At 35.8% G+C, this 18620-nt stretch overlaps 1 protein-coding gene across 11 annotated transcripts in view; it reads right to left on the reverse strand.

Moving 5' to 3' along the window:
- PTPRK (protein tyrosine phosphatase receptor type K) overlaps nucleotides 1-18620 on the reverse strand; it is a 560116-nt gene that overhangs the window by 82596 nt on the left and 458900 nt on the right. For all 11 annotated transcript variants that reach the window (XM_055263595.2, XM_063621231.1, XM_055263606.2 and 8 more), the window contains exon 13: nucleotides 17858-17894. In XM_055263595.2, coding sequence (XP_055119570.1) covers nucleotides 17858-17894 — 37 coding nt within the window. The remainder of the gene's footprint in view (nucleotides 1-17857; nucleotides 17895-18620) is intronic.

Here is an 18620-nt window from a genome sequence, read left to right on the forward strand (position 1 = left end):
TATTTTTGAATGTCTGTCACTTATAAAAGCATTTCATCCATCTGCACAGAGAAAAGGGCACCAATGAAAGATTTGACAAAGGCAGCATCAGACAAAATTAAGATTATGAAGAAAATGCTTTTAAAAAAACAAATTCTTCATCAAGTAATTAGTGAATAGACCACAAAAGAAAGAAGAGTGAAGAAATTAGACAAAACATGATCAGTGCTGGTATGTCTTATGTATTTGGATTTTGGATAAAATCTTGCATGTACTTCTACTCTTTTGTAACAAGTGATTGTTTCTTAATATTGGAATACATGTTTAAAGTGCAAGCTAGCACTGAAGTCAAAGATTTTTAGAGGGAGTGAGGAAGGACTTATATCATCATTGCTTACCATAAGTAATATTCTGAGTAAATAATAATCTGACTTAGACATTCCCAGGATATAAATATACAAAATGAAGAGGTAAACTCCAGAGTATATGAATCTTTAGTAATTATACATCCACTTTAGGTTTCTCAAACAAATGAAAAATGAATGCACATATGTATGCCTTAGCTTTTGGAATTTTTTTCTTTCCATGGCTTCTCGGGGTACTGTCTGTGTTACTGATTTCCAGCTATATCTGGTGCCAGTGAAGATAAGTTCCACCAAAGTACCTATGGCAAGGCAGCCAAAGTGTTTCTGGTATTCTAGACTGACACCAAGAAGGAGATTCACTATTTAAAAAATATCATGGTAATGATTAGGTTACATGAACTTTAAGTGCTTTCTTGCAATCATTTGTGAAATACCTGAAACTTTACACTTCATATCGGAAACTAGCCACTATTTTTATTAAAATTCCTAAGGGAAAATAAAAACCTAATATCAGTTCAGACATTATATGGTGCAAATAACAGATTACATACTAGTAGTGATTTCCATAATGACTTTTTTTTTTTTTTTCAAATACAGATATCTAAAATTAAGGAAGTCCAGCAATGGATATCTCAGAACCTCATGGTTGTTAGGGCTCTGAGTTGGCTAATTTGTTTAGACAATATGGCTCAACTTCCTGAACACCATATCCTGATAAAACAATGCCCCTAGGTAATAGGGACGAGTTGGGGGCTGTTCTTACCACCTCTCTGTTTATAAATCAGGAAGGAAAACATTTTTTGAAGGCCTACATTCTAAGAAGATGTAGCCTTAGATCTCTCATGCCAAGGCAGGATTACATCTACAACGCTAAACCAATCACTGGCAGAGGGTGAATGGGACTTGCTTAGACCAGTTGTTGACCTGACCAGCAGTGTCAGGGGTAAACTTGTTAGAAATGCAAATTCTTGGGCCTCTTCCCAGGCCCAGTGATTTAGAAAGTGTGGAGTTGAGGCCCAGCAATCTGCTTAACAAGCCCTCAAGTGATTCTGACTTAAGCTTAACTTTAAGAAGAGCTGATTTAGAACATTCTAGCTCGTCCCCTGGATTTGACCCACCTTCTCTGAGCAGATAAGGAAAAATTCTCCTCAAGGTTCCGCATATGTTCCCTCTGCCTCCAATGCTCCTCCCCTACATGGGTGATGCCCTCATTCCCTCCAGGTTTCTGCTCAAACATTACCTCACCAACGAGACTTTCTCTGATAACTGTATATAAAGTAGTCATGCCCTAGACACATTCTTCCAGTATTTCCTATCCCCTAACCCTTTATTTTTCTTCAAAGGATTTATCACCATTTACCATGCCACATGCAGTCAGCCGTCTGCATTCATGGGTTCTGCATCCAAAGAGTCAAACAACCACAGACTCACATTGTATTTGGTATTATAAGTAATCTAGAGATTAAGTATACAGAAGGATGTACATAGGTTATAGGCAAACACTATGCCTTTTCACATCAGGGACTTGAGCATCCCTGATTTTCGTATCCTCAGGGTCCCAGAACCAGTTCCTCCTTGCATACTAAGGAATGACTGTACTTATTTGTTTGTGTTTGGTCTATTTCTTTCAACTAGAATTTAAGTTCCATAAAAGCAAAGGCTTTACTCTATTTATTCACTTTTCTATCCCCAGGGCCTACAACATTGTCTGGTATACTATGGACATAAATATTTGCTATAGAAATATTGATATCCAAATGAAATTAGAAATCAAAAAATGGTTCATGAATAGACAAGCAACATTATTGAATTAAAAAAAAAAAACCTCTTTCACCATAAATACTATGTTCAAATAAATTTACCTGTATTAGAAATTTTTCCATTCTATCAGATTTCATAGCTTTTATTTATGGAAATGTCAGGTTTTTTAAGAAATAGATTTGACTAACATACAAACTTCTGCCAAAACTAAATGCTAAGTAACAAGGTTTGTTCTAAAAAATCCAGAAATTCACAGGATGGGAAAATTAGATACGACCAAAGTAGTTTCAAAATATAAACTACTTACATAAACAGATTACAATACTTGCAATTTCCCATGCCATTGGTTTTCTTTCTTAGTTTTAGTTTAAGGATTATTCAGCATCTTGATTTCTTATCAATGCTCGCTTGCTTTACTTTAAGAATAATTTTATGTAAATAAGTACATGGTTCCACAAATAACTATTTATATATTGAGAAACTTTTAAATGACATAATATGCTAAATATTATTAAATAACATAAAATAAAAATTCAATTGAAATGCCTCTTTTGTTAGTTTGATATGGATAAAGCATATTTCTAGTGAAATACTTTTAAAGATCCTTTAAGTAAATTTTAATATAATTTATATATTTGCATGATCCAGCACATTTAAATCTAACCATAAAAATGTTACTTGTTAAGATAGTTTCCATAAGAAAAAAATAATCGCAGTATAAATTCTTGATGGCATCATGACACAAAATTCTTAGCTGCTAATTTACAAATACTTGTGTGTGTGCATGAGTGTATAATGAATTAGGGCACTTTATAAATTACATATACAAAGATAGGCCGGGTGCGGTGGCTCATGCCTGTAATCCCAGCACTTTGGGAGGCCAAAGCGGGTGGATCACCTGAGGTCGTGAGTTCAAGACCAGCCTGACCAACCTGGAGAAACCCCATCTCTACTAAAAATAGAAAATTAGTCGGGCGTGGTGGCGCATGCCTGTAATTCCCAGCTACTTCAGAGGCTGAGGCAGGAGAATTGCTTGAACCCAGGAGGTGGAGGTTGTGGTGAGCCGAGATCATGCCATTGTACTCCAGCCTGGGCAACAACAGTGAAATTCCATCTCAAGGAAAAAAAAAAATAGAGCAAATCAATATCAAACAATCTCAAACAGTATTTTTTCAGTAGAGAGAACTGAACCTAAAGACAAAGAGCATGCAAGTTACACAATGATCCTGTCTCATTGTACAAGTGACTCTCTAGTGTTGCTCCATGTTCTTAATGTATCACAAACACCTTTCTTGAGACGTATTCTCCTTTTTGCTTTCAAATATACAGCTAACCGAATTCCCTTTCATATGTTAGAACAATTGTGGTTTTGAATAGGCTATTTTATAAATGGAAAGGCTTTCTCGATTTCTAGTACAGTTTAGATAAACTCTTCCACTCCATTCGTGAAGCATATCTTCTCAGTGACTTCTTGCCTCAAGGAGTCAACAGGCAGAACCATTTGTCTCAACTGCAATGAACATAACTCCCAGGATATCTCTTCTCTTGCATCATAATATGGAACCACATGACAATTTATTTTAAACACTATGATGCTGATTATTTAATTCATATGTTTAATAGTCAAGCCAATGTCTTTATTCTCTTTATGTGCTGGCTGCCACCAGAGATATAAGGCAGGAAACAAACTATTACACGAAGCATTTTTAATTTTTAATTTAAGTTTTTATAGAAATAGGTCTTGTTATATTGCCCAGGCTGGTCTTGAACGCCTGGGCTCAAGCAACCCTCCTTCCTCTGCCTCCCAAAGTGTTGGGATTACAGGCACGAGTCATGGCATACAGCCTATACTGGGAATTTTTTAGAATGATTCTCACACGCTGAAAAATTTTCAAAATGATGTTATTTCAGTATGTATGCTAATAGTTCTTAGATTTAAATTCTTTCACGTTGTCCTTCAAGAATTTTCAAACTTTTAAAAATTTCCTGGTCTCTTGTTCCACATCTGATACTTGTACTCTCTGCACAGGACTTCATTTAATTTGTTTAAATGGATAATCTAATACACTTCTCAATTTTTTCTGTTGGTGTCACTTGTCCATTTGCCCTCACAGGTTCAATTATTCCCTATTGTTTTAAAAGATATGTTTCTGCATTTGTTCAATTATATCACTGCCTACTTCCTCTAGAAATGTATTCTTTCTTATATATATTCAATATTTTTTGCTCCATTGGTAGGTTTCCTCTGATAAATAAAATATGCTCAAGTCTCTACCATGCTTAATAATTCTTTCCTAAATTAAAATCCTAGTAATCTCCTTTTTATCAGTAATGCATTTCTGGAAAAGAAAGTCTCCCCAACCACTTTATTTTCTCAGCTCCTGTTCATGCTAAAGTCTTGCTTCTATTCGCTATCTTTTTGCCCAGTCACTCTAATTGGGTGCTCCCTTTTCTAAACTCAACCATAGACATCCCGGTTTGCAAACCCAGTTGCCTCTTCTCATCCTGTTTTATTTGAGCTTTCTATGCTGCTTAAAATACTAACTACTGTTTATAAGCCCCTTCTTGGTATATCTTCCTTTCCTCAGTGTTGTGACAAGGCACTCCACTGGTTATGCACCTTTCAATCCAGTTGCTTCTATTCTAGCTTCTCTCCTACCTCACTTTCTTCCTCCTACTGTCTCAACATGGGTATCCTGCAAGGAGCTCTCCTCGTCTTTCTATATTATCTTGTTCATATGTTTTTACCACTCCCAAGTTCTAAGTTCTCTAGTTCCAGACATTCTCCACACTTTTATTTATAGTTTTTCCAATTACATTTATGTTAGGTATTTTTTGGTACCCTACACCTGGCTTTTCCAAAATGGAATAAATCTTTTTTTTTTAATCTCAGCCTTTGTTTGCAGACTTTTCTGTCTCTGTGACTGACATCACATCTTCCTAGTGTGGTTGGCTCAGGACAGAAGTTCAGCATCATATTTAAGTCTTCAGCTTCCTTGTTCCCAGCTGATACACACCAAGACATGTTAACTTATACTCCACCATCATATCCTCCATATCCTTATTTCTTATTCTTTAATGTAATCACTCATCTGCTCCCCATATTTTAGTACAACAGCTTTAAAATTCACTTGTATGTTGGAAAAACACACAAACTTACAAAAAATTTGCAAATACACTACTCCCTTGTTTTCGCTTTACTAAGCATGAAGGGTACGTTACTGCTCTAATGCCTCCATTATCCAGAATACTTTAGTATTTCCCATAAACAAGGACATTTTCCTACAGATCACAAAATGACGTTAAAACTTAAGAAAATTAACTACTGTCTAAACTTCGGATCCCATTCAAAATTTGCAATTGTCCTAATGATGTTCTTCGTATCTAAATGATCTAATCAGAATCATGTACTATATTTAGTTGCTATATCTCTTTGGTCCCCTTCAGCCTGCACAGTTCAGCCTTCCCTTCACTTTCAAGGCCTTACAGTTTTGAAAATTATAGCTCAGTTATGTTGTAGAATGTCCTGAATTTGGATTTGTCTCATTTTTTAAATGTTTAGATTAAGGATATACATCTTTGGTTGGAATATCACAAAAGTGATGCTGTGCTTTTCTTGCATCCTAGTGGGAAACCATAATGTCTTTCCCAACATGGATACTGTTCACCTTCATCATTTGGTCAAAGCATCTGCTAGGCTCTTCCAATGTGAGGTTTATCTGTACCCTTTTATAATTATTAAGTTTTGGGGAGCTACTTTGAAACTATATAAATACCTGGTTTCTCATCCATCTTTCTCTCTATATTTATTTATATCAGTAAGGACTTGTGCTTTCCTATTTTATTCAGTGTTATAATCAATCACCATCTTTATTTTCATTCTCAAGTAATAGGCCTCTGGTTCAGCCAATGAGGGGCCCCCTTGAGGTTGGCAATTGTGTCCTCTTGCTATGCCCTCATTATTTTTTTAGCACTTTCTGGCAAATAATAATAACAATAACAATAATAATAATAATAATCTAGCTTCATGTTGTACTTTCCTTGTTCCAGCCCTGGAATAAGCCATTTATCCAAAGAGCCCCAGGTACTTTTATTGGATAATGGTATTTCGACACCAACATCTGGATATTAGGCATATTTTCCATCAGTATGTTGTTGCTCCCAGGCTCTCTCAGTGGACTATGTGTATGGAACACATACACACACACAGACACCTATACACACAGTTTCACCTGTGTTTTTTCTTTAACTTTCTCCCCCCACCCCCACCCCGCCACACATGTAATCTCTGCCATCTCTGCTGTCACCTCCTTCCCTGTGCGGCTGTGCTTCTCACTCCATGCAGACTCAGGCACCCTGCACATGACCAACCTCTGCCTGGAAGTTCACGCACCTGATAAGGCTCTGACACACTGCATGGGCCACCCTCTTGCATGGACACCCTCTTAACCTCCCTCAGAGTCTGACTCCCCACCCTCAAGCTTTTCATCTGGTTTGGACTCTGACACCTCACACCATGCTATGCGTCCCTGACAGGTCCCCTTTTCACCACACTTGGGCTCTCATTTCCCAAGGTGGATTGCCTACTGTGTTGATATTCTACTCACCTTAGTTGGGCTCTAAAACCCCAGCAGTTCACCTCCACATGTGGACACTCTCCTCCCTGCTCAAGCTCTGACTTCCCACACGGGGTCGTGCCACCCACCGTCCCCATGAAGACAAGCTTCTGAATCTGACTGACTTCTGAAATGCCACACGAGGCTGATACTCTGTGAGACTGCCTCTTCCATCCGGCTCAGGCTATGACAAGGTCTGTGGGGCCACTGCTGCTTCTTTCCTCTCCCACTGGTGTGGGTCCTACCATGCTCTGCCCCACCCCAATTGTTGTGAGATGAATTGTTAAGGAAAAAAGGGAAGAAAAGAGAAAAGGCTGAGAACAAAGAGCTATACCAGGCTTTCAGCTTGTTTCTTCACCTCGACTATTTTACTGCATCAATCTAACATATATGCTATTGAGATTTTGTTTAACCCAAAATGTTACATATAGCTGGGATTCACTTCAAAAACTTTCAGTGATTTGCTGTTGCCTTTGCAATGCAGTTTGAATTCAAGGTGCTGTCCAATATGAACATAAACTTTCCAGCTTTTATTTCCCTGCATTGATATGAATGAGACAGAAAACTTTTATTCTTTAGATGTAAAGCATGTTTTCCAGTCCTATAGCTTTTGTTCTACCTAATTACTTCTAATTGGATCATCTTCCCTTTCATTTCCAACTGTCAAAATAATGTCCATCTTGAAAAGTAAGATTTAATGTTGATTCCTCCATAAAATTCTTCTCTTAGCTTCTCCACCATAAGCAATTATGAATAATAGTAATAATAGCAATGAATTATAAGTATGTATTAAAAATGTCTCACATGTACTTTACTAGAAATTTCACATCTATTATCTCTGCTCTTCTGTTAGTTCTGAAAATTAATAATTTTCAACTCCAATTCCATTTTATATACAATAAGAAAACATCAGCACAGAGAGTTCAGATGACTTGTTCAAATCCTAATAGCCAATAAATAGCAGAGGGGGAATTTGAATCTAGAATCTAGTCTGAATCCACGGCTAATGCCATTTGCAGTGGGACACAAGCATTGCTCCCTACACTTTTCCAGCCACTTTGTCTTTTTTCTTTTGAACATAGCACATTTGTATCATACTACTTAAGTTTCACATATTACTTAAAATAATAAAAACTCTTTGAAGACAGATTCATTTATGTTCAATTTCATATCCCTACCATCAGAGAGCCTTGACCATGGAGAACATTTAGCACAGAGAAGAATGAATCATGGACTAGGGGTCAGGAGGACCAGCTTATAATCCTGCTTTGCCACAGGTCATGAGGATATGAAATGATACTTTAAACAGACACTTAACTTCCCTGATCCTAGGATTCCATGTTTCTAAAAGGCTGTGGTGGTGAGACTGTATGACTTTTATTTCTATCCAAATTAAACCCCTGAGTTGTTTGATTTAACAAAGAAATAAATAACTTTAAACATGAGAGTAAAAAAATGTCCTATCACATCCATCTTTCTCTTTCCATATATTCGAAAGTTTTTTGGCACTTTCAATTTTAAGAAACTATTTCATTAAAACGTCAAATTTGATCATTATCTTTAGAGAACTGAAAAGTTACAAAGTTTATTTTGGCAAAGAGCAATTTGAATTCACTTTTTCCAGTAAACAGCCCTCAAAGCACTTTCTAAAGGACTCAAAGAATAAGAAAAACATACTAAAATAATAGCAAAAATTAAAAAGGGGTAGTTTAAACTGAAAATGATCTACAACCAATATATATAAATGAACTGGCCCTGTGATACTTGGTTTCATATTTATAATTTAAATATGGCTTAAGACCTAAGTAATGGTGTAGAGTTGGATATATTTTTTATATTAGATTATAACCATTCATGAATTTGGGGTTACTAAATTCCTTAGCAGTGTCCTTTTCCATTTATACATTTTTTTTCCTATCTCCTCTTCATTTTCTTAATGTCTTTGTATTTGCCATGATTGTTGCCTAAACATTTCCTGCATTGATTATTGTTTTTTGTTTTGTTTTGTTTTACAGACAGGGTCTTGCTCTGTTGCCCAAGCTGGAGTGCAGTGGAGTGATCATGGCTCACTGCTGCCTCGAACTCCCGGGCTCAAATGATCATCCTGCTTCAGCCTCCCAAGTAGTTGTTACTATAGATGTGTGCCACCATGCCCGGCTAATTTTAAAAGTTATTTTGTAGAGACTGGGTCTCCCTGTGTTGCACAGGTTGATCTCAAACTCCTGGCCTGAAGGGATCTCTTGCCTCAGCTTCCCAAAGCACTGGGGATTACAGGCATGAGCCACCATGTCTGGCCATGCTTAAAGTGTCTTTAAATTTTTTCTGGCTCCTTTACCAGAAGTGTCCATTATTCAGGAAATAAGCCCCCCCGCCTTTTTTTTTAATCTTGGAATTAGGCTTGTGTAAGCACCGGCAATGTGGCCTTTCTTTTCCTTTCTTCTCCTTTTCTTCATTTAGATTGTTGCTAATAGTGAGCATAATACCATGGTTTTGGAATGACCTGTGAATACCTCTGTGAAGCTTCCACTTTGTTTTCCCCTCCCTCTTTCCTCTTTAATTTCTCTGGTTTCCCAGCTTTTATTCAGCACATAGCTAATGGTTAAGGAGTAGTCAATGAGAGGGGCCTAAGGTCAGGTTTTTAAGGGGCCTAAGGTCAGATTTCTGTACTTTCTTAAACTTCTGTTCAATGCTGTATCTACTTATCACCACAATTCACAGACTTTATGTCATCATGTATTTTTATTTCTTAATCTTTCTGTTGTTTTCTTTATCCATACCTGAACATATCTGAAATATGCTTTTTTTTTTTTTTTTTTGAGATGGAGTCTCACACTATCGCTCGGGCTGGAGTGCAGTGGCACGATCTTGGCTCACTGCAACCTCCGCCTCCCAGGTTCAAGCTCTTCTCCTGTCTCAGCCTCCCAAGTAGCTGGGATTACAGGTGCCCACCACCACACCCAGCTAATTTTTTGTATTTTTATTAGAGACGGGGGTTCACTATGTTGGCCAGGCTGGTCTCGAACTCCTGAACTTGTGATCCGCCTGCCTCGGCCTCCCAAAGTGCTGGGATTACAGGTGTGAGCCACGGCACCTAGCCAGAAATATGCTTTTAAATACCTGTTCTTATTTACTCAAGTAAGAGTTTGAAAATCTGAACTGCATACATATTGGGTATAAAAAGATAGTAAAAGTATGAATGGGTAATGGATAAACATAATTTTTAGGATTGTTCAGCAAATAATTAATGAATCAAGGCATTATATGAGCTGGTATACAATCTGAATGGCAAATAACTAAATGAGCTGTCATTTCTTAGAATGTTCTAAAGAGTGTTTTCAAGAAATACTTTTCAGAAGTGTTTCAAATAAAGTAGGCCCATATTCTCTACTTAGAGAAGGATTTGGGGGAGATACAGGCTATGGGTGACTTTATCCTATGTCATAACTCTTTATCTAAAGGAGGTCCTTAAATCATTCCTCAGATTTCTCTCTTAGTGTCAATAATGATTAATTTTCTAATTATTTTTCATACATCCAATTTTCTACCTCCTTAATTGTATGTATAATTTTTGGGATTTTCTCTAATTTCTTCAAATATTCTTTTAACTAGCCCTTTAGACACTTGATATAGTTATTGTACAGAAAAGAGTTAACGTAGCAGGACTAAGACTGAAATTATTGGAATGGGCTGCTTGCAAAGTTGACCTTGGACTGATGTCCGGGAACTCGGATTTGGGAGGGTTCCCATCCACCCTGAGAAGAGTGGTTCATTGTGCCTAAATTGTACAAATAATGTGCTTTATGCTAAAAGTCTAGTTTCCTTCTGGGAGTAGGGAATCTTCGCAGATGCTAGCAAGAAGGGGTCCATGTGACCAGTTCCCACTAAAAACCTTAGGAACTGAGTCTCTAATAAGCTTCCTTGATACAAAACATTTCACATGTGCTGTCCCAATTCTGTCCTGGAGAAATTAAGCATGTCTTGTGTGATTTCATAGGAAGAGGCTCTTGGAAGCTTGCACATGGCTTCCTCTGAATTTTGTCCATGTGACTTCTCCCTGTCCTTATTCTGCTTTGTATCCTTTCACTGTAATAAGTCACAGCCATGAGAACAGGACAACTCACAGGATGACTGAGTCCTCCTTGTGAATCACCAAATCTGAGGGTAGTCTCAGGAACCCCTGTGACAGATACATATCCAGATAATATAATATCTAAATCATAATACATCTATATAAGTATTGCATATACCTTTTAACTTTTATTAGTTATTTTATCTCTTTTTTATGAATTAAACAATACAGTGTATATTCTTTGTTGTCTGGCTTTCACTCAAATAATGTTTGTTACACTTATGTATATTACTTTGTGTAGTCATAGTTTGCATTCTTTGCTTTAGAGCATGGCATTATGTGAATATACCCAACTTACTTATCCAATCTACTCCTGGTTGTTGCTGGGTTATTTCCAGTTTGTTGCTTTTATAAATAGTGCTGCTATAAATTTTGTATTACATGTTTTTGGGTGTATTAACATACATATTTCTTTGGTGAGTATCCCAGGAATGGAATTGTTGGGACGTAGGTTTACTTTCAGTCCATGTTGCTAGACAGTTTTCCAAAGTGGTTGTGCAAATGTATGCCCCCACCAGCAGGATGGTAGGAGATTTCCAGTTATTTTACATCCTTCTTAAGACTTGGTATTTTCTACACTTTTTCATTTTACTAATTTTGGTGTAGGTATAGTGGAATCACATTGTGGTTTCAATTTGTATTTTCCTGTTGAGCACCATTTCATAGGTTAATTGATCATTTTGTATTTCCTTTTCTCTTAAGTGTCTGCTCAAGTGTTTTCTCCATTTTCTAGTGGATTGTCTCTTGTCTCCTTACTAGTTTTAATAGTTTTTAAATATGTTTCCGATATGCCCTATTTCAGATATATGTATTACAAGTATCTTTTCTCCTCTGTAAATTCTATTTTACTATCATAATAGCATCTTTTGACAGGAAAGAGGTTTTAAGTAGAATTTATCATTTATTCCTTTTTGTTTAGCATATTTCTATCTCCTGTCTAAGAAATCCTTGCCTATTATTTTTTGAAAAAATTGTTTAAATTTTTATTTTTTTTCTGGTGGAGGATGGTGGAGTCAATCTTTGACTATTGTAACATCATAAAATATGTTCTATATTCTTCTAAAAACTATATTGTTATAACTCTTATATGTAGCTGTATATTTTTTATATAGTGTGAGTTGGGGTCAAGATATAATGTATAGATATGGAAAAACTATCATTTATTGAAAACAGTATCCTTTCCCCTCTTCCCTACAGTTTTACCTTTGTCATAAAAAATGGTGAATGTGTGTGTGTGCATCTATTACTGGAGTTTCTCTTTCACTGGTCAGAATTTTTATTCTTGTGCTATTACCACACTGTCTTCGTCACTATAACTTTATATTGGCCTTGATAACATCCAGGAACTGTATTTTAAGAGTAGCCTTGCATATTCTTATTCTTTTGCATTTCCATTTTGTCTTTAGAATCAGATTGTTAATTTTTTTAACAAAATTGGGATTTTGATTGCTTTAAATCTACACATTAATGTAGGAGCACTGACATTTTACCAATATTGAATCTTCTAATCCATGAACATGGTGTGTCTTCCCATTAATTTAGGTATTGTTTAATTTCTCTCAGTAAGATTTTGTAGTGTTCAGTGTAGAGGTGTAATCTATCTTTCGCCAGATATATTCCTACTCTAATTTTTAAAGATACATTATAAATGACATCATCTTAAAATACTGTTTTGTTGCTGCTATGCTATTGATTTTTGAATATTGATGATATAACCACCTAGCTTCATGAATTTTTTTCTGAAATGGATTATAAGTTAGTTCCCTTAGGTTGTACCAATTTATGTTTTTCCAGTCTCTTCTAAGTATGTGATTACAGCATTAATAAATTAGGTTAGAAACTCTATCCTTTCCACGGTTAACAGTGACAGTTTGATCAGTTTATGAATGAATGTTATCACTTCTCTCCTGTAGACGTGGCCATAAATGTAAGGTACCTGCAACAGGCTTCTCAGGAAAGAGAGGGTAATAGGTCAGAAATCTTCTCATAAAACAGTTTAATTTCCATAAAAGCAAAATGCTTGAATCATCTTCAGGTTGGTTCTATTTTTTTCCATTTCTCTCTATATCCTAGCATCCCAGTTTTCATTCTGTCAAAAATTATTAGACTAGTAATACTCCATATGCAAACAATAATAGTTTGTTACTTTTAAAGCAAAGAAATATTTAACTTCCATCTAACTTGGGGTTGGGATGAAAACAGTGATCATGCACCTTCGAAGGTCCTCAACTCATATCTTTTCTGTTTCGGTGACTTGGCTATTTCTCTAGGAACATGGTGGAGAAGAGTCTACTTATATTAGCAACGAGAGCAGAAAGAGGGGTTCCGGGATCCAATTTGAAGTGAATTAAGATGAAAACAGTTAGACACAGAGTATTCCAGATATACAGCAGTAATGGGTGAACTGTCACCAACTTTAAGAATAATTCAAGATATTGGGAAAAGACGAATGTTGAAAATTGTATGTGTTACTCCTTTTTAATTTCTAGTTCTGATCTTATGCTTGAGAACTATAAAAATATTCAGAACTATTATTTCTACTTTGACTGTAAAATTTACAGACATCCACCAATGAAGTCAGAGTTTCTCATTAGCAAAACATGGTACATTCTTATGCCACTTAGTTATGTCCATCCTTATGACACTTGATAGAATTTTAATCTCTCATCATAATGTCCTGCATCCCGAATTTAAGTAATAAGAGGTAATAATAGCTAGATTCTCTTTGGACTCTGTGCTCTAATATATCAACTCATTCATTCTGGTTAATTCACTTGAATAGGTCCTTCACATTGAAATGTGAGTACCAGGAAAGCAAAGAAGCTATAGAATATGGTCATAAGAATAGCAGTGATCACAATGAAAAGACAATTTGAGCTAAACTGTCTTCCTATCACAGAATTCAGCTGAAGCAAACTCATTTGAATACAACTGATATAGACACAGACTAGGATTAAATTTAATTTAATTCACATTAGTTTATAGATTATATTTTTAACTGACTGCTTTGTTACTAAAATAAAGTCTTAGCTTTGGCAAAAGTATTCTATATTAGAATATGAAATATATATTACAATATAAATGCACGGTTAAAGAAATAAAAACAACTCTAGTTATTTAATAAATTTGTCTTAACTCACATATTGCTCTGATACTTTTCAAAATTGCAGACAGTACTGTAACTTGTTTGATTAAACATGAAAGCTGAAGTATCTACCTTACGTTTTGTTCAAATTCAATTACCAACTCAACAAATATTTATTGTATCTAATATGACTCTCACTCTACTTGTCCCTGGCATACAGTGATGTATAAGACTATTAAATCAGAGTTTCAAACTTGGCTGAATATTTTTTTTTTTGTTTTAGTAAAATGTTTTATTTTCTATTTAAATATAATACTTACATGTAACAATGAACTCTGGCTTCTCCATACAAAATACAACTTTTTCTAAAATAAAGGGGATGGAAAAACAATTTCCAGAGAAAGAGAGAGTGAGTGAGAGAAACACACACTTTGTTCAAGGTACTTTGTCCAAGGCTACATTTGGAATGTTTAAAGTTTTCAAAAAAATGAGAAAAAAAACAACAGACTCTTGCATATGGCCTGAACAGAAAATTTGTGTGGTAAAAGGTCACACTACAAACTGGAATGTCTTATGGAGGGACACCAGATTTTCCAGAGAACTAAGTTCTTTTCAGCAAAATTGATCTAAATACAAAGGATATTAGGAAAGCAAGGTTCTAGCTCTTCAGTACTCACAACTGACACTGGAAAGGGGATGGGGGTGGGGGGACAGTGGAGGGTCTGGCTGTGGGACAGGTGGAACACAAGACTTGCCCATAGGAGTCATCCAGGACTAAGAAAAGTCCTTTCTAGACCCTTTTCATTCAGCCCAGGGATTCCTGGGCAGGGTTGTCCTTCTCACTGAAAGTGGCTTATGTACTGAAAATGCACCTCATCCGATAGAAGGAAACCTTTACTGAAGATAGCAAGGGGAGCCTTTCGAACTCCAGAGACTCCTCTATAATATACTCAGTGCTATTTCTAACTCTGGTCACGCAATTTTTAATGTATAATTCATTTTTTTATATTGGGAAATACTTTACCTATCTACCTACATATCCACACAGAAATTTATAAGAGTAAAGTACACACATTTTAAATGTACAGTTCGACAGATTTTTACCTACATATGCACCTGTGAAATACTGAACCACTCCTTCACCAGAAGGTTCCTTCATGCCTCTTCCCAGTCATATGATTATGCCATTTTGACTATTAAATGTTTCTTCAAAATGCCCTGTCAGAAAACTTTTTATTTTCATATTGAAAAATTTCACACCAAAGCTGACCATACTTGCATGTTAGTTTAAAATGTAGTCAGGCAATAAGTTGATGTTACTTTAATAAATGTGGTAGTTTTTCTTTTTCATTTCATTTCTTTTCTTTTTTTTTCTTTTGACACAGAGTCTCACTCTGTCACCCAGGCTGGAGTGCAGTGGTACAATCATAGCTCACTGCAGCCTCAAATTCCTAGGCTGAAGCAATCTTCCCATCTTCCAAGTAGCTGGAGCTACAGGCACATGTCACCACGCCTGGCTAATTTTTTTTTAGTTTTTGTAGAAACAGGGCTAGCTTTTCATATGTGGAAAAAATGCTAAATGTTCAGAGAAGAAAATATATTAGACCTGGGCAGAAACATTAAAAAACAAGCAAACAAAAAACCCTTAGTTTCTCCCCTGTCCTAGCAATCTTGATCCCGAAAATTTAGTTTTGTTTTTATATATATTTCATTCATAACTGTGTAACATAAATTATGTCCCTCTTAAGTACAAAATTATTAGTATAATGATAAGATAGTTAACACATGTACTGTTTATAATATGTTAAGCACTATTTAAGCACTTCATATATATTTTATTTTATTATTTTAGAGACAGGGTCTCAGTCTGTCACCCAGGTTGGAGTACAGTGGCATGATCATAGCTGTCACTCCAGGTTGGAGTACAGTGGCACGGGAACTTCTGGGCTTAAGCGATGTTCTCCCTTCAGCCTCCCAAGTACCTGGGACCACAGGCGAGCTCCATCAAGCCTGGCTAATTTTTTTTTTTTTAAATTTTCAGTAGAAACAGGGTCTTGCTATTTTGCCCAAGCTGATATCAAACTCTTGGCCTCAAGCTATCCTCCCACTTTGGCATTGCAAAGTGCCAGGAGCCACCGTGTCTGGCCTATATATATTTTAATCCTTACGACAATAAGAAGGTGTAAGTACTCTATTATTTAATTTTTGGAATGAGGGTTTACATAATTTTCTCAATACTAAAAAATTCCTAAGGGACGCAGTCAATATTTGAACTCAGATAGTATAAGGCCAGAGTCCTTTCTCTTACTCACTACACCACGCTACACTGCATTCCTGAGATCCAGAAGTGTAGCAGAGCTAGATTATTACACAAATAATGGACTATTTTTTTTACCACTTCAAAGTTTCTGTCAATTATTCTATGCCACATGGTAAGACTGTTTCCAGGATCTCAATCCTCCTATAGTTTAAATATCATGTGATATTTGTCATTTTTAAAATTTGTATCGAGAGAGAGATAAAAGGACACAAACATCTCAGGCAAGAGCAAATAATGAAATAACTGAATAAAAAAAGTTAGGATAATATATAGCTATCATTTCTCAGTTACAGAAGCATAGCATGACATGTCTAAAGAACTTCAGAGGTCAATGTGGGACTCTTTTACAATTTTGGTTCTACTTTAAATCTGGAAAAACACAGGTGATATAGACCTAAATGCCTTCTTCTATTATCTTTTAAAAATTTCAACTCTCGTTCCTGATCCATAAGCTAAATTTTTAAAATAAAATCCTTATACATCATATGTATCTGTGTATATTTTCTCTTTAACAATTGCTTTTTTAAATAAAAACTATCAAAAGGAATCTTCATATGTGAATTGAAAAAGTATGTTTTTTTCTCTTCCATAAAGCTTCTTTATTATTCACAAGAGTCAAGGAGAAAGTCTTTCTTTATTGCCTTACAAATCAGGAGTAAAGCACAAATGCTGATTGGGCAGACTGATGATTAGATGGAGAAAACTGATGAAAGGAAAGATGCCAGTACAAACAGAATATGGCCATTCATTTTTACCCCAAATGAATCAACTACTGGACACAAATGTGGGTCTGCTACTAATTCCGGCAGCAAACCACCCAAAGAACCAACCCTTTGAGGAGGCCCACGTCTGCATGCAGACAGCTTTTTCATGTTTCTCTTGCTAGAATACACCAAGTAGCAATTTCTCCTTTGTTGGCACAATCAAGTAACTCTTAAATAAAGAATTAAAAACACAGAGAATGTAGGAGACTTTCCCCCACTTGGAACTCTAAATATTCATTCAAAGATGCAAATGTTTTCTCTTGTCAAAAGAAACTAGGCAGCTAAACCATAATATGCCAGGTCAGCAGGAATTGCCCTGGCTCTTAGCTAATCATCACAGATCTGATTTCTCAGAATAAGTTTTTAAAAAAGTAAATGATCTTCAATCTAACTGAACTACTGATGAAGATATGGACCAATCTCTATCCCTATAATCTTACATAAACATGAATTAGCTTGGTTCTTTTTATGTTTGATTGTCTACGACGGAAAGTAATAGAGGTTTTTAAACAAGCAACTTGCTATTTTCATCTGCGATTGCTGACCTTTTCCTAAGATATTGGTGGATCAGCAGCATAAGACCTTTCAGACACTAACTGGCAGAAATAAGTCCTTCTAGGGTTTTCTAGATCTTTCCTATTATCATAACAAGATTCCTTCAGTCAAGTACTAGAGGATGGGAAGTAGCACCCCATTACTTGTTAAAGACACCCAAGTGAGTCACAGAACTAACTATAACAGAAATGTCATATTTAGCCCTGAAGCAGGGAACAAAGTCCTTCCATTTTAGAAAGGGGGTGAGTGTACTTAAAGCAAGCAAAAAAAGCAAACCTCTTACCTTTTGTAGCAATGCGTACACACTGGGTTTTAGTTTCCTGATAGAGTAAAAATGAAAAAAAAAGAGTCAATGTACAGATAATGTTTCCTGTTTCATAAACTATAATTATTATGAAGATCCATCTGGGGTCATAAAAAGAGATTATAAACAACAGAATTTTAATATTAAGAGAACTTTAAAAAATATGCCTCCCTAGGGATACTTAAAAATCTAAAATAAGAACTTTGAAAAATATTTTAGTTTTTATAGAGATGTAAATATTTGTTTTTACCTTGCAATGAAACAGGTTAGTTTGTGACAAGTAGCATAGCATTCTATTTTCATGCACAGTACTTCGCAAACTATCAGAAAAATGTATTTGCAAAGCTAATAAAAATCAGGCCCAAATATAAATTTAATTTTCATCTGAGAACTGCAAACTCAGACCAAAGCTGAACATTACATACTTTCATTTGGATCCTAGCATGACTAAAAGGCTAAATGATAGCAGTTAGAAAGATCATCAAAACATTACATCATAGTTGTGGTGTAATTTATCTCTTCTTTCTTTCTTTTAATTTAGCTATTAGGAGTTAAATGTTTCTCAGCATAGATAATTTTCCTCCTCTTGCTAGACAGAGCGGGTATACAAAGTAGAAGCAGTAGGAAAGGACAAGAAAAAAATATGATTATTTTTAATGCTGTCAGGTGGCAGTAGGAGACACATGTCCCTGCCAGCTACTTTTGGCCCCACTCTTCCTCCTCTAGGACTTAATTGAGTCAG

Source organism: Symphalangus syndactylus, chromosome 2, assembly GCF_028878055.3.
Source record: "Symphalangus syndactylus isolate Jambi chromosome 2, NHGRI_mSymSyn1-v2.1_pri, whole genome shotgun sequence".
NCBI lineage: Eukaryota > Metazoa > Chordata > Mammalia > Primates > Hylobatidae > Symphalangus > Symphalangus syndactylus.